The 20,992-nt window shown below is 53.2% G+C and overlaps 1 protein-coding gene across 2 annotated transcripts; it reads right to left on the reverse strand.

Annotated features, from left to right (window-relative positions):
• Positions 1 to 548: 548 nt before the first annotated feature.
• On the reverse strand, positions 549 to 18,140 carry DAPK3 (death associated protein kinase 3). 2 transcript variants are annotated; one of them, XM_063110433.1, is made up of 9 exons: positions 18,054 to 18,140; positions 17,123 to 17,279; positions 7,094 to 7,454; positions 6,809 to 6,938; positions 6,575 to 6,623; positions 5,300 to 5,326; positions 3,816 to 3,968; positions 2,984 to 3,029; positions 549 to 2,543 (listed from the first exon to the last, which is right to left on the reverse strand). In XM_063110433.1, the coding sequence occupies exons 2-9, from the start codon at positions 17,182 to 17,184 to the stop codon at positions 2,007 to 2,009; spliced, it is 1,365 nt and encodes a 454-aa protein (XP_062966503.1). In that variant the 5' UTR covers positions 17,185 to 17,279; positions 18,054 to 18,140; the 3' UTR covers positions 549 to 2,006. The 2 variants fall into 2 exon arrangements, with proteins under 2 accessions (XP_062966503.1, XP_062966504.1); XM_063110434.1 differs by having other exon boundaries at positions 17,123 to 17,287.
• Between the last annotated feature and the right edge of the window lie 2,852 nt (positions 18,141 to 20,992).

Here is a 20,992-nt window from a genome sequence, read left to right on the forward strand (position 1 = left end):
CCCCATCCCCTGGCAACCACAAATCCACTTTCTGTCTCTGTGGATCTGCCTGTTCTGGACATTTAATATAAATGGAGTCACACACTGTATGGCCTTTTGGGTCTGGCGTCTGTCACTGAGCATGATGTGTTCAAGTCCATCCACGTGGTAGCGTGTCAGAGCCTCGTTCCTTTTCATGGCTGAGTGATGTTCCAGCATGTGGATGGGCTGTGCTGTCTGTCCATTTGTTCAATAAGGTACATGTGGGATGTCACCACCTGTTAACTACTATGAATCATGCTGCTGTGAACACCCACACGTTATTACTGAGAATGTGCTAAAACTACCTAATTGCACACTTAATTTTTTTAAAAGATGACCGATAAGGGGATCTTAACCCTTGACTTGGTGTTGTCAGCATGGTGCCAGCCAAGGGTTAAGATCTCCTTACCGGTCATCTTTTTTTTAAAAAATTAAAAATAAAAAAAATAAACACGCCTCAGGACTCAGCATTGGTGCCCGAGGGTTGCTGCCCCTGCTGGGGCCCGAACCACGGTGACACCTTGATGTCAGGGAAGTTGGATTTTATTTCTTTTGGCTTCCAGCAGGCACATTATTGCATAGATGCGCGCATGCGCTACAACAGAGTTTGCAGTGGGCATCCAAGGGCCTGGGCACAGCAGCAGCTGGAGACCCCTCTGCTGGGCCCCACGGCCAGGTCCCAAGGTCCCGCCTCACCTGGCAGCGGCATGGCAGGCTAAGCTCCGGCCAGCAGCTGCAGCCAGGGAATGCTGAGGGCTGTCCCCGCCTGCCCGGTCCTCCCTGCGCCCGCCTGTCCCAAGACCTCCCCTGGGCCAAGGGGTGGCACCTAGCGGCACCCAGCAGTACTGCCCACCAGGACCCCATGCTCAGCCCCCGGGGCCAGGAAACCGCAGAAGAGCCCACCCACCTAGCAGGGGCTGCTGGCCAGGTGCTTGAGGACACCAGCAGAGCCGAGTGGAATGTCTCTGTCACAGGACAGCTGAGCCTGGTGTGCCAAGAGCCAGGTGCCCTCTGGAGCAGAGATGCCAAATGTGCACCTCCCAGACCATTGGGGTGCACTGACCTCCTGCGGGGCGTCCTGGGGATGGCTCGTCCACGAAGCCTGCTGCCAGGCGTGCTGGCCCAGCCCTGAAGAGGAGGGTATGAGAACTGCCCTGGAGGCAGCTGGTGGGCAGGGCCAGGCGGTGTGCTGAGAGGGGCGGCTCGCGGCTTTGGTGTGTTGGGGACGCGGGCAGTTAGGATGCCCAATCGGGACCACTCCACGGCATGCTACGGGTGCTTCCAGGGAGGCCTGTGGGGCAGCAGCTGCTCTCTGCACCCTGCCTGCCCCAGGATGTGAGGGGACAGAGACTCAAGCCTCTGCCATCAGCTCCCAATACCACCTCCAGACGGAAACCTCCTCGGCTGTGCCACAGGTGCCCGGCCCAGGGCTGTGCAAGAATGTTGTAGATGAGGCTGTCTGGGGCACAGAGGCCACCTCACCACTGACTGTGACCGTGGAGGAGCTTCCTAGCCCCACCAAACCCTCCCCAGGCTCTGCACACCTGGCCGGGCATGGGGGCCCAGAGCCTCCTGACTCAGACCCTGAGTGTGAAGGCTGCCACCCCCACCATCTGGCAAGGCATGAGGCCACTGTGTCCTGTGTCCAGTTCTGTCCTGGTGGTACCGACCCCTCACAGACAGTGTGAGGCAATGCTGCCCTGAAAGGCCTCAGAGATGTCGCTGATGTCACAGGAGAAAGGGGCTGAGTCCAGGGGGAGGCGAGACCATGCAGACAGCGGCCTCAGGGGCAGGGAGGTCCAGACCCCACCCAGGACAGAGCTCCAGGAACTTGTGGGGTCTGGCCTAGGGCTCTTCCCACCTCAGCCCCCAGCCTAGGGGCTTGACTGAGGCCACAAGGAGAGTGATAGGAAAACCAAAGTCCTACAGGGAGGCGTTCCCAAGCCCAGGTCCCCACCTGCCAGTCCACCCCGTGCAGCCCAGACCTAGCGGAGGCCACACTCCACGCCCTGTGGCTTCTCTTGCTCCATGGCCCGCACCAGGTCCTGCACGAAGCGCATCTCAGAGGCCACCTGCTTGGCCAGGGCCTCGTAGCGGTTCTCCAGGCGGCTGAAGCGGCGCTTGAGTCCACTGGCCCCCAGCAGGGCGCCCTTGGCCTCCTCCTGGGCCTGCCGCTTGAGCGCCTCGGTCTTGTGCAGCTCCTGGCGCAGCTGCCGGAGGTCCTGGCCGATGCCCTCATGCTCCTCCCTGTACCAGGCCTCCTTCTCCTCGTAGATGGCGGTCAGCGCCTCCACATCCTCGTGGCACAGTCGCCGGCTGCGTTCCAGCTCGCGCAGGCCCTCCTCGGCCGCCGCCACCTCCTCCAGCACCTTGGAGAAGCGCTCGAAGTTGACATAGGTGTTGTTGGGCGGCATGCTCGAGTGTGACTTGATGGTGTACTCCTTGAGGCGCGTGGTCTTCAGGCGCCTCCGCTCGGGCTTCCGTCCACTGTCCTCGCTGCGCACGTTCCGCCTCCGGATGGCCTGCGTGGGGACGGGGGGTGAGGCCTGGAGCAGGCCCCGCCGAGGGCCACAGCCGGCCCCACGCACTGCCTAGCGTCAGCCTTGGTGACCTTCCTGCCCGGCTCACAAAGCCAAAAGTATCTCCCCTCTGGCTCTCTAGAGGAAAAGGTTGCCAACCCCTGGCCCAGAGACCCCTTCCTGAGAAGATTCCATGGGAGTCAGCCCTGCTGGACAGACGGGCTGAGGCTCCCCCACGGTCTCTCTCAGTGAGACAGCGGCAGCCCAGCACCAGGGACTCGGGCTCCCATGCCATCTCATGCCATCTCAAGAGGACCCCCTGCCACCCAGGCCCAATGCCCTGGGAACCTCCCCAGGTACTGAGGACTTGTCACATCTGTGGTCCCTTGGGCCCCACAGAAAAGGCAAAGGCAGCAGCCCCTGGAGCAGCCCCCGCCTCTCACCTTGATCCAGGAATGTTCCAGGCTCTGGGCGATGGTCATTCTCCTCCTAGAAGGTATCCCCAACCCCATTAGTCACACATGTGCCACCTGCACCCAACTCCCAGAATCCCCAAGCCCCTAAAGTCTCCCTCCAGCCTCTGCCTGGCCAACCCCAGGGGCTATGGGGCGGGACCCTGCGTCTCGGTGTTTTATGGGGGATTCTGTTCTGAGACCTCCGGAGGTCGCAAACTCAGGCGCCCATGGAGGGGCCGGGCAGCTGGGGAGGATTGCAGTGGCTGGGAGCTCCTGTGAGGGAGGGCTCAGTGTTGCCAGAATTCTAGATTTTTCTAGGGAAACATAACAGTAGTCCGGAATTTTACGTGAAACCTTGGGGGTTTTTTTGGCAGTTGGCCGGTATGTAGATCCAAACCCTTGACCCTGGTGTTGTCAACACTGTGCTCCGAACAGAGCTAACCAGCCAGCCCTAAGACTATTTTACACACTGGAAACAGGGGCTGCCTGGTTGGCTCAGGTGGTTAGTGCACAGCCTTATAATACCAAGGTCAAGGGTTTGGATCCCTGTACCGGCTGCCAAAAAAGTTGTAAAATAAATACTGGCAACAAATTAAAAGTGTCTTAAAAACACGGCATGGGCCGACCACAGCCACTAGTTTACTATATCTGGACCGAAGAGGAAGCCAAGCCCCAGGCCTACCCCCAAGGAGGGGGCATTTCTCAAGGTCACAGCGAGCAGGAGAGGCCCAAGTTCTGCCCACAGCCACTTGGGCTCACCCCCCCATTCAATGTGGCAGGGCTGCCCCACAGCCCCCCTGCCCGGCCCTTGTGCTCGTACTTGGGGTCTTTGACCAGCAGCCGGCGGATGAAGTCCTTGGCCAGCTCGCTGGTGTTGCTGAAGTACTCCTCGTCAAAGTCATAGTTCACAGCCGAGATGTTGGTGAGGGTCTCCTGCTTGGTCTCGCCCAGGAACGGGGATGCACCACTTAAACTAGAAGATGGACATGGGACTCAAAACCGTGCTGCGGCCTGGGCCACCACCCAACCCCATCGTGCCAACAATGGAGCACACATAAAGGACAGGAGGACAGTAGGTGCCCAGCCACCCCACACATCTGCACTTCCCTAGAACCTTCCCCCGATGATCCCCTCGCCACCAACCAAAAGGCATTAAACATCCTCCTCCCAGTCACTGATAGGGGCGAAAATGAATGAACAAACATCTCCTTGGAAACTCAAAATATCTACATAAATGCATAGTCTCAAAGCATCTCCCCAAACACTCAGTAACTACAGAGGGAAAACAGTGACCTTCCAGTGGGGAGTCCTGCCTGCTAACGGGTTCTGCCCTGGGATCAAGGTTAACGTCATGGCGACGACACATGTCATGTGCCTCCCATCAGACGCTGTGAGGACGACATAGCAGTCCCTGCATGGGACCCAGGACAGAGACGCAGAGATGCAGAGCACCCGACAACCACGAGAACATCAGACAGCCCCATGTGGGGTGAACTTCTGCAAAACCCTGACCAGGGCTCATCAGCGTCAAGGTCATGAAGGACAAGGACAGACTGAGGAATGGTCTCGGATTGGAAGCGCTTATGGAGCTGAGATGATAAATGTCATGTGGGATCCTGGATGGGGTCCTGGACCAGAATGAAGACGTGAGTGGGAAAACTGAGGACACGTGATTAAGTCTGACACTTCTCCTAGCCTAGAACTAAGGCTAACATCTCAGTGCGGGCGACGCCCTGTGCTCGGGGAAGACATGCACAGGAGAGGCTGGACGTCTACACTGTTTCTACAGCTCTTCTCTAAGTCAACGGTCATCTCAAACTTAAAAAACAAACAAAAATGTCTAAAAACCCATCTCCTGGAGGCTTTGGATCTGATCGCTACACCCATTCGACAAGCAAGAAGATAAAGACTGGGAGGCTGACTCAGGAAGGGACAGAACGGTGGCCTTGGAAGCAAAGATTGAGCGGTCAGGTCCCTCTTCCACACGTTCAGAGGGAGGCCAGGCTGCCGGCTCACAGCCAGAGAGGAAGGGAGGACGCATGGGCGCCTGGAGCTGGGCCTGCACTGGTCATTCTGCCTTTAAAACTGTCCCTGTGACAGCCATTCATTTACCCACTCATTCATTCACTCACTCATTCATCCAATACCCAGTGAGCACCCTGGACAGGTCAGAGCCTGGGCTGGGGACCCAGTGTCCACATGCATAACACAGAGAGCCCCTGGGCGTGTAGCCGTCCTGTCCAGCCAACCACTACATGACACAGCCACAGTCAAAAGGCAGGACAGCCCTGGCTAGCTACTCACAGGATGTAGGTGATCACACCGATGCTCCTGCAGAAGAGACAAGAGACGGGGGGTCAGCCTGGCCGCCAGGCCTGCACCCAAACCCTACAGCAAGGCTCCCCTCTCTAAAGGGCGATGGGGTCCAGAGCCCAGCCTCCCCCGAGGACAGGACCTGCTCTGCCTTCTGGGCGCCACATGGCCTTGGCCAAGCCCCTTTCTCTTCCTAGCTCCCAGAGCCTCAGGATTTGGTATCTGTGCACCTCCAGCTACACCTGCCTGTCAAAGTACATATTGGCCGGTGGGTGGAGACAGAGCAGGGAGCACAGTGGCCCCACAGACAACCAGACGTGGCAGGCCGGACGGGCTGGTCCACCCTCGCAGACGGGGGACCCTCTCTGGGCCTGTGTGGTCTAAGGCGGGGTTGGCCGCCTCTTTCCATAAAGGGTCAGAGAGCAAACATTTCAGGCTTAGTGGGCCACAATGGTCTCTGTCACATACTCGTCTGTCTTGTCTTTGTAACAACCTTCTCGTAATGTGAAAACCACTCTTAGCTTTTGGGCCTGATGGCCCTCAGGCCGCAGCTTCTAATGCAATGGTCCGTCCTCCCCAGGCCCCGACAACACCAATGTGGAATATACTATAAAGCAAATGTACTTCACGGGGCCTGGTTTTCCAAAGCCTTGCAGTTTCAAATATTGACCTTGCGGAGGACTGGAAATTTTCCTCAGACTATTGAGTCTCTGTTGCAAGATAAGAATTGTGGCACAGCAAAGTTGCCGGCTCAAGGACAGATGAGTTACTGGCTGATATCTAAGTTGCTGGAAAGGCTAGCAGGAGAAGGAATGTTTGCTAACATCAAGCTTTTGTTGGTGGATCACTTAATTGTCTACTGGAATGTCATCTGGCTTGTTTCACTGAGAGTTACCAGCCTATATTGTTAAACTATAACCCCACCTATGTTCTCTTCCTGTAACTTCCTGGTTGGGAAAATAAATGCAGGAAGAGAATCCCAATTTGGGGATAATTTCCTGAGGAAGGGTTGCCTCTTACTTGAGGGTTCCAGGGAAGTTAACCACTTCGGGGTCTCTCACTGCTCAGAAGAGATGGGCTTTGAGTAATCCTTTGCATCTCTGTCACCCAGGGGAAGAGGGGTGACAAATCCGTGGGGGACAAAGCAACACAAAGCAACACACTAACACCCAAGAGGACGGGCTTCATCCCCAGCCTGTGGCTCTGGAGGACTGGGGGACAGAGGGGTGCTCTTGAGAGAAGGGAACCCCCAACCCCGACACTCACCACATGTCCGCCTCCAGGCCCAGGGGCTCGTAGTTGACAATTTCAGGAGCTGTGGGGGATGGGGAGACAGAAGGGTCAGACATGGGGAAACAGTGGCCAATGGGAGTGGCAGAGCCCTGCCTTCATGGCTCTCAAGGATATGGACTTTGGATTGAGATCTTCACAGCTCTCACTGTGCTGGGAGGGGAGCCCACCTCCCCAAGCCCTAGGTCCCAGCCCCCGGGGGGGCCTCACCCACAAACTCTGGGGTGCCAAAGATGTTCTTGAACTCATTCCCTGCCTCAATCTTGTGGGCAATGCCAAAGTCAATGAGCTTGATCCGCGGGCTGGGCACGTTCTTGTCCAGGAGCATGATATTTTCTGGCTGTGGGTGGGAGAAGACCTCTGTCGTCCCTGCCAACTCCTTCCCAGGTCCCAGCTGGAGCCCTCCCATTCCCAGACCCTTGGGGACATGCATTCAAAGACCCTCTCCTCCTGGCCCCAGCTTCCTCACGCTGGCCCCAGGCCCGGCAGGCACACCTTGAGATCGAAGTGTGCAATGCGCTTGGAGTGCAGATAGTGGACGCCGTCCAGGATCTGCTTGAGGAACTGGGTGGCCTCATCCTCCGTCAGTGACTCCTTCTCAGCCAGGAAGTCGAAGAGCTCCCCGCCTGACACCAGCTCCAGGATGAGCACCACATCCGTCTTGTTCTCAAAGATGTCGTGCAGGGTGATGATGTTGGGGTGCCGGATCTCCCGCAGGATGTTCACCTCCCGCTCGATCTCCTCCCGGCTGACCCCCCGCCGGCTGGATGACAGGCGGCGCTTCTTAATGAATTTGGCCGCATACTCCTTCCCCGTGCCCTTCTGCCTGCACTTCCGCACGATGGCAAACTGGCCGCTATGGGGAGGGGGGGATGGGGGTGAGCTGGGGCTGCTCCCCCAACACCTCCATCTGCCCCTCAGTGCACAGCCCTGCCCTGGGCACCTCAAGGGACACCGGGCACACAGGACAGCACCTTGCCATGAGGGGGAGCGGGAACTCTTCCTTCTCGGATAGCAATTTCCCTGCACCCGGCGCCATTCGCACGCGTGGCTCCCAACCCTTCCAAGACTGTACCCAGAGGTATGTGGATATCGGTGTGAATGACACACAGGACAACGGCTGCCGAGGTTTCTCTGAACAGTGCAAGCACAGAAACAGCTCCATGTGTATCAAAGGAGAACTGGGACAAATAATGACACACCCAGCAGAATTATACACTGTCACAAAAAGAACAGGGACGGCTCCTTACATGCAGATGAGAAAGACCTTCATGAAGACTTGTTAAGTGAAAAGAGCGAGCTGCAGAACGGCACGTGGAATGGGACCTTTTGGCTTTAAAGAGCTGCCTGCGGTGGCCACGACACACACGTGTTTCCATGTGTATGCAGAGGAAAGGACACACGGTGGCCTGTTAACCACAGGACCCCCAGGAGGGACTGAGAGAGAGCAGGCAGCGAAGGGGAGGTTTATTTTTTATCTGATGCAATTCTATATTGATTGTTCTGTTATTTACTTATTTTTCTGTTTTTGGCAGCTGGCACCGGTACAGGGATCGAACTCCGGACCTTGGTGTTAACAACACCACGCTCTAACCAACTAAGCTAACCAGCCAGCCCCTGATTGAACCTTTCACAGAGTATTTCATTGCATCATTTTTTTTAATCTAACAAGAAAAGGGGGAAAAAAACATTGAATCCTGGTCTACAAAGAACATAAAAAAAAAAAGGCCACTGACTTCACAGAGCTCCTTATTCCACAGGCAGACTGAGAGAAACACACGCACCTACAAAACAAGGGTGAGACGAGGAGGGGCAGACGAGCTGCAAATGCTGTTGGCGGGACTGGGGCAGCCACCGTGGAAACAATCGGGCACTTACTCAAAAGTTGAACAGAGAATTGCCACGTGACTCAGCAATTCCACTCACAGACATCCGCCCAAGAGAAATGAAAACATACATCCACACAAAAACTTGTATGTGAATATTCATAACAGCATTATTTATAACTTCTAAGAAGTAGAAACAACCGAGGTGTCCATCGATGGATAAATGAATGAACACAGCATGGTCCATCCACACACTGGAATAACACTCAGCCATGAAAAGCAACCAGGCTCTGAAACACGCTATCACGTGGATGCACCTTAAATACATCACGCTCAGTGACGGACACCAGACACACAAGGCCACGTAGTGATTCCATGTACATGAAATGTCCAGAACAGGCCAATCCACAGAGACAGAAAGTGGGTTCACAGTTGTCAGAGACTGGGGGAGGGGATGGGGAGTGACGGCTGATGGGCATAGAGTTTTTTTATGTGGTTATGGAATGTTCTGGAACTAGGTAGGGAGATGATTATACAACTTTGTGAATATACTAAAGAGCACTAAATTGCACACTTTAAATGGGTGAACTATATGGTACGTAAATTCTATTTCAATAAAGCTGTTTTAAAATAGCGTGAAATTCAATTTCCTACACTGCAGGGAGCTGCCCAAACCCTGGAGCTGACACTCGGCTATGTTAACTACTGCTTTACCTCAGGAGTGAACGGAAAAGGCCCAGATGGTAAATATTTTAAGCTCTGTGGGCCATGTGGTTTCTGTCACAATTCCGATGTATTTTTATTGCTGTGTAAAAAAAGTACAAACGAGGAGCTTCCGGGTTGGTGAACACGTGGAGGTGGCAGAGAAGCTCCCGCCCCCCACACCTCCCCTGTGCACCTCTTCCACGGGCTGCTTGTCTGCAGCCTTGGTGATATCCTTTATAATAAACTGATAAATGTCAAAACATTAAATTAAAAATGAATAAAATTTAAAAATAACATTTAATTTTAAAACCGTCCTGAGCTGGTGGGCCACACTCACCCAGGCCACGGTGGCATCTGGCCTGGGGGCTGTGGGGTGCCGACCCCACCTTCAAGAAATTACAGGGGACCTTTCTCCACCATCGGGGTGTATTGGCCTCCCTTCCTCTCCATGTCTTCTCCCGAGACTTTCAGGATCAAGCAATTCCTGGCCAAGAAGCAAAGGCAAAATCGGCTCATTCCCCAGCGGATTTGGATGAAAACTGGTAACAAAATCAGCTACAGCTCCCAGAGGAGACACTGGAAAAGAACAAGCCGGGTCTACAAAGATCAGCTCATGACATGGCACATGTACTTACCACTTGACTGATGTCACTATCATCTCACTGTATCGAGCTGAAAATCTGGACACATTTTATTGGGGAAATTCTTTGTTTTCATGCTCTGTCCAAGTAGACTGATTCTATAATGAATATGTGAGATCTTTTCTTTGGGAAAAAATAATAAATTACAAGGAAGCTGGCTGGTTAGCTATTTGGTTAGAGTGTGGTGCTGATAACACCAAGGTCCAGGGTTCTATCCCTGTACCGGCCAGCTGCAAAAAAAGAGAAATTATAGGAACACACACATAGGGGTAGGGATGAATCTCATGACAGGAATTCCAGACAGGAAACGTCAACAAGGCACTGCCAGGGGCTCAAGAGGAAAGAGACTGTGAAGTCCAGGGACACGAGGAAAGAGAGCACAGAGGAAGGAAGCTTGGTGGAGAGGCCTCAAGGACGGATGAGGGGAGGGGGTGGCCAGGCCAGCAGGGTCCCCAGACACACAGCCGTGAGCAGCTCTGCGCCCTCTGGGAGGGCACAGGCCAGGCAGTCTGGGGGGCCCTCTGATCACCCAGCCCCTCCCTGACACGTTCCAGACATTAGGGCCACTCTGAGAATAAAGACCCCAAGCCCCGGGATAATGGGGTGGGTCTGCCTGCAGGAAGGGGGCGTGTGGGTGGGGCTCTTGGAAGGGCCATCTGTCCTGGATTCCCAACCGGGCTGGGGAAGAGCTCCAGGGTGCAGCAGGGAGGTGTGAGGAGCAAGGACAGCGGAGTGAGGACGCACTGGAACCAAGACAGCAGCCGTGGAAATGGCAAGGAGTTGGTGATGGCAAGGCCGGACAGCCCCTCCTCCCTGGCAGAGAGAGGCTGGCTACGCCTCTCCAGGAGCACGGAACAGCAGTGGGACTCAGGGAGCAGAGACCTGACTCCGGCTCAGCCACCAACTCTCGGGACACTGGTCAGGGGTCCCCTTTCCTGGTCCCATGGGGAGTTGGGACGGTGGCACCACCCCCTGGGGGTTGCTGCGAGGGGAGAACAAGACCCGTGCATGCAGGTGGCACAAGGCAAGCACTGGGGGCCAGCTGCATTATCATCACTTGAGAAGCCAACAGCTGCCTGGGGCTGGCAGCCCTCCCCCACCCCCTCCCCATCCCATGGCCTTGACTGGACTCTGCCATCAGCCCAGGCTCCAGCCAGCCTCAGGGGCTTGCCGCTTTCAAATCTGGCTCGGGCTCCTGTGCCCTCCAGCCCAGCTCCAGGTGTTGGGGGCTTTCGTGGGCCAGGTGGATGTCTGCCAGTCCTTGGGACCTCCCATCCTAGAACTAGAGTCGACAGATGGAGACAGACACATGCCCATCACCACTTCCAAGTGCTGATGTGGGGGGGGCAGAGCGGGAGCTAACAAGCCCATAAGACCACCGCCCTCGTCAGCAGGCCATCGCGGATATGCTCTGCACACACCCTGGTGGTCAGAGGTGGGTGAAGTTCAAGGTGGGCAGGCGGGAGATGCCAAATTATTACCGATCCTATAGGCTGAATAATGGCCCCTTCAAAGATGTCCACGTCCTAATCCTTGGAACCTGTGAACATATCACCTCACATGGCAGAAGGGATTCTGCAGATGGGATGGAGTTAAGGACCTTGAGATGGGAGGTCATCCTGGATTACCCAGGGGCCCAGGGTCCTCACAAGAGGGAGGCAGAGGGTCAGAGGCGGAGAGAGACTGGAAGACGCTGTGCTGCTGGCTTTGCAGACGGAGGAAGGGGCCACGAGCTGAGGGCTGCAGGCACCTCTAGAAGGTGGGAAAGGAGGACATGGGTCCTCCCCTGCCCTCCAGAACTTTAAGAGAATAAATGCATGTTCTTCTAAGGCACTGACTTGCAGTAATTCGTTAACAGCAGCCACAGGAAACTCACGCTGATCAGAAAGCTGAGGGCACATTCAGACAACAATGGTGAAGTGGTCCTAATCAGACTCAGCCTGCCTGGACACCTCAGTCTTTGCCAAAGCTCCCCACACCTGAAATGCCCTGTGCCTACATCCACCAACCTGACACTTCCAGGTCCACCTCCCCTCCCACCATGACTCTCTGGCAGTAAGAACACGGAAGGCTGAGAATTTCCCACATGCCAGGATACTGTGGCAAGCACCACACATGCTGCTAATTTTTAAATATGAGGATTTTATTCCTCCAGTGCTAGTCCAAGCTGAACTAAAACATAAAGAAGAATGAGACAGGAATAGGTAAAAAGACACAGTTGTTGGCTGACTTGCGTCCCCCCCAAATTCAGATGTTTAAGTCCTAACCCCTAGGACCTCAGAATGTGGCTGCACTTGGAGATAAGGTCTTCAAAGAGGAAATCAAACTAAAATAAGGTCACTAGGTGAGCTCTAATCCAATATGACTGGTGTCCTATAAGAAGAGGAGATTAGGACACAGACACACAGAGAGAGATGACCATGTGAGGACAAAGGGAGAAGACGGCATCTACACACCAAGGAGAGAGGACTCAGGAGGAACCAGCTCTGCCCACACCTTGACCTCAGATTTGCAGCTCCAGGACTGTGAGATGACAATAAATTTCTGTTAAGCCGCCCAGTCTGTGGTTTCTGTTATGGCAGCCCGAGCACACTAATTGTGACATGCACGCCATGACATGGAGGCCAGGGAGGAAGTCCAGCAACCCGTCGACCCACGGACCAGTTTCTTTCCCAAGGCTGTGGACGCACACTCGAGCTGGGAAGAAAGAGCTCCTCATACCTGCACACACACACGTGCAAAGAAACGCGCCCACAATCGTTCAGCCACAGCCAGTCCATCTGCAGCCAACCTGGGGTCCCATTCGAGCCCACATGGCCCTGCTCTGCTCACCATCCCCATCACCACAGCAACTCCCAGCAGCTAAGTCCTCGACGAAGGTCCACAATCAGATTCAGGAACTGAATTTGCTCAGAACCGAATCCCAGTTCTCTCCTGCCTCTGCAACTGAGAGTTTATCACAGTCACCGGCTCGAGAAGGGAGAATCTGGAAGAGGACAGGGTCTGGCCATCAGGTCACATGCCCTTCCCAAGCCGCAGGGGCTCATCTTTGTCTGAAAATGTTGAGAGCTACACTGTTGCCTGATACATCTATGAAACAACCCAACAAGGCAGGTGCTATTAACATCCCCATTATTTATTATTATTATTTTTTTTAAAGATGACCGGTAAGGAGATCTTAACGCTTGACTTGGTGTTACCAGCACCACACTCTCCCAAATGAGCCATGGGCCGGCCCTAACATCCCCATTTTAGAGATAAAGAAACTAAGGTTCAGAAGACAAATGTGACTAGCACAAGGCCACATAGATCGTAGATGGCAAAGCCAGATTCAACCCTTCAGTCCAAGCACCGCTGGCCCTAGAGTCCAAGTCCTGGAACCAGAGCCAACTGGTTCCCGCCTCCTGCCAATGGCCTCACTTGTCCTTGGGCAGTTCCACTGGTCACTTTCAGCCCAGGGTATTTGGTGGCCTGAGGCGACCCCTGGCCCCAACAAGAGGGTGGGAGAGGTCATGACCGGGACCTGGACAAACAGAAAACCAAAGCCTCCAGTTCAAAGTGACCAGTCCAGGGCTGGCTGGTTAGCTCAGTTGGTTAGAACACAGCTTTATAATATCAAGGTCAGAGGTTCAGATCCCCGTACCGTCTAGCCACTAAAAAAAAAAACAAACCAAAAAAAAGTGACTAGACCAGAGCCAAGTGACTCTTGTTGGGAAGAGTCTCTCTCTCTCTCTCTCTGCCAGGCTTGGATTCAGGGTGATGGCTGGAGGCCATGTGCCTGGCCACCTGAGAACAGATGAAGCCTGGACAAGGCACAGGAGGGACAGGAGATGGGGAGGCCGAATGCCACAGGTGGTGCCGGAGCCCCGAACCGCCCCCTCCCGAGCACCCCCCTACGCTGCACGCCTGGAACACGGGGCTCCCGTGGGTGCATCAGCGTCCAGCTGTGCCTGGGGCCCGCACACCAGGCTCCTCATTTCTGTAAACCAATCCCTTCCCTATGCTACTCCCTGCCAACAGGTTTCAGATTCTGTCACTCAGAGTCCTGGTGCCCACACAATACCAACGCGCCACGACAAAGCTTCTCTCGGGCAATTCCAGGTCTCACTGTCTGCACCCGGACGATCTCTCTCCTTGGAGTCCCTGCTGCCCACTTTAGCGTCCGTTCCTCTCCCTTGGTCAGGAGCGTCTGATGTCCCCAAGCAGGAGATAACCTCCCCGAGAGCTGAGCCACATCCTTGTGCTTGTCTGTGACTCCCACAGCAGCCAGCATAGCTGTGCACACAGTAGGCCCTCAATGAAAGCTTTGGGCATTGATCTAATATACATTTAGTAAATACTGACCATGAACTAGACGTGACATAAGCATGCTGGGGACACAGATGAAAAGAGACAGGCCAATTCATGCGCTGAAATGATATGCAGCCATTAGGGAAAAACGGGGTGGTTCTCTAGGCGCTAGGACAGACGACCAACGGGAAAACACCACCGTAAAGCCGCAGGTACAGTGTGGATTTATGTTGGGAAAAAAATAATCAGAGTAGGATATTCATCAAAGCAAAGTCTGAAAAAGCACCACACTGATGGGTGGAATGTCTCCAACAAGAGCAATTTTGCCCCTCACCAGGGGATACTTGGCCATGTGTGGAGACATTTGTGGTTGTAACAACCGCGGGGTGCTTGGGGTATGGAGTGGGTGGGGGCCAGGGACGCTGCTCAGCACCCGCAGTGCCCAGGACGGCCCCACCACAGAGAAGGATCCAGCCCTGATTCCACAGTGCCGGGGGGTAGAAATCTCTAACAGCACGTTGCACATTTCTGCAACGTTTGGTTTTACTTCTGTAATGCTGGAAGAGCCCAACGGGAAGAGCTGAGGGACTCATGAGAGATGTCTCAGCTGGCCGGGTAGCTCAGCTGGTTAGAGCGCCATGTTGTAACACCAAGGTCAAGGGTTCAGATCAGAAAAAAAAAAAGAAAAAAAAGGGAGGTCTCTCGGAGGTGAGTTTCATCTGAATCTGCAAAGATGAATCAGAACTTAGAAGTGGAGAAAAGGATGGACAGGTGACCCAAAGGAAGCCAGGAGAGAAAGGCAGGGAGGACGTTGGAGCAAGGAAGTTTCCAGTAAACGTAGGACTCAGCAAAGTTTAAAGGACCAGAGAGTAAATGTTCTAAGCTTTTCAAGCCAGTCGGTCTCTGCAGTGACTGCTCATTAACTCTGCAGCTGTAGCACAACAGCAGCTACCGCATGTCAACGTGGCCGTGTTCCGATGCCAGTTTAATTATTAATTATGGACACGGAAAGGTGAAGTTCATATCCTTGTTATGTGTCACGAAATTTAACTCTTCTCTCCATTTTTTTTCCAACTGTTTAAAAATATATTGACCATTCTTAACACGCAGACTAAGCAAAAGCAAGAGGCAGAAAAGTCCATGACCCTATGGGATCTGGCCCATGGGCCAGTTTGCCGACTCCTGGGTAAATGGATCAGTATAGTTGAAGTGAGGGCACACAGTCAACGCTCACGTGCACTTTTAAAAAAATCAAGTGTCACAAAAACATACAGAGTGAAAAATTCTAGGTCTCACACCCAAGACCAGCCCTAGCACCAGTTTCTTGCTTTTCCTTCTAGAATCTCCCAGGACACAGAAGCACATACATGAATAGTCACGTGTTGCTGAATGACGGGGACACATTCTCAGAAATGAGTCATAGTCAATTTTGTCATGTGCAAGCATCACAAAGTATACAGAGCCTACCACACACCTAGGCTATATGAGGGCACTTCAAAAAGTTCATGGAATGGGCTGGCTGGTTATCTCAATGATTAGAGCACAGTTTTGCTAACACGCAGGTCCAGGGTTCGATTCCTGTATCGGCCAGCCACCAAAATAAACAAACAAAACGTTTGTGGAAAAATAGAACTGAGAGATAACACAACTCCTTCCCTGAATTTTTTGAAGCACCCTCTATGATACTGTACTGAGCACTTTTAACACAATAGTAAGTATGTGTGTATATAAACTCACCTACACCGCGTGGCCAGTTAGAGCACTTGGTTGGACCTTGGTGCTGACAGCACCAAAGTCAAGGGTTCAGATCCCCTTACCAGCCAGCTACCAAAAAAAAAAAAAAAAATTTATGTGTTTTCTTTTTTTGTGTGTGTGTGGATGAGCTGGTACAGCGATCTGAACCTTTGACCTTGGTGTTATCAGCACCACAATCTAACCAACTGGGCTAACCAGCCAGCCCCCGCAAAAGAAATTAACACAGCTACTAGAAAGTATTGATAAACTACTCATGTGGCCTGCCCTACACTTCTACTGAACAGTGCTGACACAGAGTTCCTTGGTTCCTTTCACTGGCTGCATAATATTCTGCCCATAGGTGTTGGTGGTTTTGTGATGGCCATTTAAGAGGCTGCCCATCTCTTGCTCTTCTAAACACTGTCATACTGCCCCTTTTCTTCAGTCACTGAATCCATATATGTATGTATTTCCACTGATAAAATTCCTAGAGATGAAATCAGTGGGTTAAAAGGAATAGACACATTAAATGTTGCTGACTTTTCCCAAAACAACCCCCAGCAGGAGGTCCTCAAACATTTTGAACAATCAAGTATGAAATTTTTCACAGGGGTTGGCGGGTGGGGGCAAGTTGGCATTCTCAACCACTCTAATGAAGGAAATTCCTGAAGGAAGGATTTCAGGATCCCAAATGAGCCTGAAATACTCTCTCTGGACTGATGCATGGCACAGTTATTTACATTCCCTTCTGGTGACATCATGGGACAGGCGCAGTTGCTCCAGGAAGGCTGGCCAGAAGCAAACTCACCAAATAAGGTTTAAGACTCTGCAAAAAAGGGATGGGCCTAGCAGTGCCTGGCTGGTCTCTCCAAGGCCCAGACAGGCAGGAAATCAGCTGCCTCGCTGGACCAGGAAACCACAGTTTTTTCCCGCAAGAATGTTAAACAATCGGCAGGAATGTGGGCCCAGGCAGGAAGCCTTCCCTTTAAACACACGAGAGCTGGGGAAACTCTAGTGCCTCCCACAGAGAAGGATTAGAGAGAGGAACAGACTTTAATAACAGAAATAGCGACCATCGACTTGTTTTCATGCCACATGCTAGGCACCAAATTAGGTGCTATATGTGCTCAATTACATTCCTCCCCAAGGGAAACAGGTGGATGTCAGAGAAAGAATTCAGAGCTTGAGATGTCTGACTCCAAAGCCCAAACTTGTCCCACCAGCACATGCTATTGACTCGTTCCTTCTTGGCATAAAGAATGAAGGACAGAGAGAGAGAGTTACTGTTCAGAAAAAAAACCCCGCAGCTCCCCTTTTCCACCGCTCACCTGCCCAGCTCCTCGCCCATCTCATAGTGCTCCTCCACGTCCTCCTGCCTGAACGTGGACATGGTGGCCAGTCTACCCTCCGGGGTCTTCTGCTGCAGTGAATGTGCAGTCACTGTGGCCTGGGGACAGGACCCCAGGGAGTCTCCTGACTGTGACCCTGGAGGAGTGAGGGAAACAGGGAAAGCAGACGTTGAGATATCCTGGCTCGCCACAAGCTATCCCAGACCTTCTTCGCCTCTTCCTCCTGGTCTTCCCCCAACCTACTCATCCAAAGCCCCCCACATTCCTGCAAACTCCTCACACTCTCCCCACTCCTAAAATCCCCAGGTCTCCCTTACCCCCTGGCCCACCTCCTCACGTACTTTTCGTTCTCAACAAACCCCCATGTCCCTGCCCATCAAGCTACCTTCAAACACTTTTCATCCTCACCCACTCTCCCTCCGAGCCCCCCCACAACGGGACAGGTCTCTTAAGACCCTTATCCACATAACGCCCCTCCCGTCTCTTCCTCCCGGCTGTCCTGATTCCCCGGGAACTTGACTGTGACTTCCAAGCTCCTGCAAGCCCACTCCTGCCCCTCGCTGACCTCGCTGTCCTAGCAAAATTAACCTCTTCCTCCCCTCCCCACGAATCAAAGGTCCCCAACCCCCAAGAGTGCCCCACCAAGGCCCGCATCCGAGTCTCCTCCACCATCCCTCACCCCCCCGCTCCCAACCTCCGCACAAGCCCCAAGACAGACCCCGGTGACCCCCGCCCCGGTCTCCACAGCCCCTAATGCTCCTGTTCAAGCATCCCCAAGGCCGCCACGCCCCTCGTAGGCTCTGGGGGGGGGGGTCCCCAAATGTCCCCCTCCCAATTTTCCCCCATCCCCTTGTCCTCCAAGGGCCCCCCAAAGCGCCGACCGGCCCCATCCAACCCGTCGGCCTCGGACCTCGCCCGCTCCACACCCTCCGCGACCCGCGTCGCCGGCCGGCCCCGCCGCCGCGCTGGCCGCCGCCTCTCGGTCCGGCCCCGCCGCCTCGGTCGCCGCGACGCGCCTGCGCCGACGTCACCGCGCCCGCCAGCGCCCGCCCCCGGGAGGTGGATCCCGCCACCCATTGGTCGGCGCGCCCGTCCCTCCCGCCGCACCTCGACGCCCCGCCCTCCTCCGCCGCGGGCATCTGGTTGTGGCCTCCCCATTGGCTGGCCCCTTCACATTCCCTGACATGATTGGCTGTCACTGACGCTGGTCAAGCAGGAAAGAAGACCGACTTCCGGCCCCTAGACCGCCCGGCTCGCCTTCCCTCCGACCCCGGTGCTGAAGCTGCGCGGGGCGGGGGCTGGGATGCCCGAGTCCCGCATCCCGCTCCCGGCTTTTCTTGAGCACGAGACACGCAACTGGAAGGCCGGGCCTCGGCCGGGCGCGCGTGGCAGCTGCTGGGGTGGACCCTGTGTGGCAATTTACTCCTCTGTTACCTACATTCTAAGTAAGTCAGTAAAGATGCAAATAAGCAAGCCTCATAACATCAAGGTCGTGGGTTCGGATCCCCCTACCCGCCAGCCGCCAAAAATAAACAAAAGAAGTGCAAACGAAAGCCTGGCTGTTTAGCTCAATCGGTAAGAGCGCAGCCTTATAACCCCCAAGGTCATGGGTCAACGGGCATGTGAAAAAACGTTCAACATCATTGCTCCATGATTTCCATATCAGGGAAAATGCAACTTAAAACCGATACATATTATCAAAAAGACAAAAAATAAATGTTAGCTCGGATGCAGAGAAAAGGGAAGCCTCCTACATTTGGTGGGATGGAAATTGGTACAGCCATTGTGGAAAACAGTGTGGGGCTTCCTCAGAGAACTAAATATCGAACTACCTACCCTATGCCATCCCACTGCTGGGTACATACCCAAAGGACATGCAGTCAATATTTCGAAGCGAAATCTGCAGTCCTATGTTTATTGCAACTCTATTCACAATAGCCAAGAGATGAAACCAACCTAAATGCCCAACAGATGAATGGATTTTAAAAACTGTAGTGTGTGCACACGTGGAATACTATTCAGTTATTTTAAAAATTAAATCCTTCGTTAGAGCCTGGTGTTATAACACCAAAGTCGAGGGTTCAGATTCCCTTGCTGGCCAGCAGCCGCCAAGAAAAGAAAAAGTAATCCTGTCATTTGCAGCAACATAGATGGAATTGGAGACTTTCATGTTAAGTGAAGTCAAGTCTGGCCCAGAAAGACATACAACATGACCTCACTCATATGTGGAATCTAAAAAAAAAGTGGTTCTCATAGAAGTAGAGAGTAGAATAATGGTTACCAGAGGTGGGGAGTGGAGGGGAGGTGATGGATTAATGGATACAAAGCTATGCTGTCTATCCTAAGTGAATCAATGTATAGTATGTGTATGTATTGAAACAATACACTGTACCCCACAAATATGTACAAATAGGTGTTAAAAATGCAAATTGGGGGCCAGCCCGTGGCGCACTCGGGAGAGTGTGGTGCTGATAACACCAAGGCCCCGGGTTTGGATCTCTATATAGGGATGGCCGGTTCGCTCACTGGCTGACCGTGGTGCTGACAACACCAAGTCAAGGGTTGAGATCCCCTTACCGGTCATCATTAAAAAGAAGAAATGCAAATGAGGGCTGGCTGGTTAACTCAGCTGGTTAGGGGGTGGTACTGATAACACAAAGGTCCAGGGTTTGATACCTGTACCAGCCAGCAAGCAAAAAAATCCCACAAATGAGGATGTGAGACAAGTGTTGCCTTTCACAGGCTCCTTCTGTGACTCCTGTTCACCTCAAGATAGATGGCAATAACAGCCAGTATTTGCTGAGACTTAGTATGTACCAATCAACAACCTTAGGAGATAAAATATATTAATATGTTCCCATCCTACAGATGAGGAAACTGAGACCCAGAGAGGTTAAGTAACACATCCACGATTACACAGCCACTAAAGGGCAGAGCTGAGATTCATGCCCAGATAGATCTGAACCCAAAGCCAGTGCTGAACCACCCCAAATGCCATCGGATACAACCCAGTGTGCTGTGGCCTCTGTTGACCACCCTAACTTCATCCCTTGTCAGTCTCCCCCTTATCTCTCCATTCCAACCTCATTTGCCTCCCTTATGACCTCAAGCATTTCGTCCTATCCTCAGCCTTTGCACAAGCTGCTCTTTCTGCCTGGAGATCACCTTGCTCCACTCTACCCTAACTCCTACACGCACGAGTTCAAAGCTAAAGCAACATCTTCTCCCAGAAGGTGCTCTGCTTTGCACCTGGGTGGATCTTCATAGCTCTCACTGCAGTTGGAATTATGGAGTTCAACAGATGCTCTCCTAACCGACCACCACTCAAATGACATGCAGGATGAACCTGCCCACGCTGTCCCCTCCGTAAACCAAACCCAAGCCATGCTCATGGGCTTGTTTCTTGCAGTTGGCTGGAATGGGGATCCGAACCCTCAACCTGGGTGTTACAAGGCTGTGCTCTAACCAACTGAGCTAATCAGCCAGCCCTTTGTGTTTTTTGTTTGTTTGTGGGCTTGTTTTGCCACGTGAGCCTTTACCTGTACTTATTACCATATTCACATAATTGAGTTTAACATACCATAAGTCAGTGAAAGGTGAGTAGCTCTTCAAGAGAGTTACTGTTTCTCTGAAAAGTAAGTTCAACGCTTTGGAAAGACTTAACAAAGGCAGGGATTTTTTTCAATGTTACATAAACTATATGCAATGGAGAAACTATAAAGGACTGGAAAATATACAGTCGTAGCCACATTCAGCCCTCGGACACATTCGGCCCCATGGTCTTTAAGTTCTTGATCTGCTTTAAAGAAGCTCAAACTGGAAATCGTGGACATAGGAACGTGGACTGCA

The sequence above is a fragment of the Cynocephalus volans genome, chromosome 10, assembly GCF_027409185.1.
Source record: "Cynocephalus volans isolate mCynVol1 chromosome 10, mCynVol1.pri, whole genome shotgun sequence".
NCBI classification, from domain to species: domain Eukaryota; kingdom Metazoa; phylum Chordata; class Mammalia; order Dermoptera; family Cynocephalidae; genus Cynocephalus; species Cynocephalus volans.

Bases quoted from the DNA above. Each gene is read 5' to 3' on its own strand.
- DAPK3 (XM_063110433.1), bottom strand. From the start codon at position 17,184: ATGTCCACGTTCAGGCAGGAGGACGTGGAGGAGCACTATGAGATGGGC. The intron at 6,939-7,093 runs GTGTGCCTGCCG...TCCCACCCACAG, and splicing joins TTGCACACTTCGATCTCAAG to CCAGAAAATATCATGCTCCT. The intron at 5,327-6,574 runs GTGAGTGTCGGG...TCTCTTCTGCAG, and splicing joins GGCCTGGAGGCGGACATGTG to GAGCATCGGTGTGATCACCT.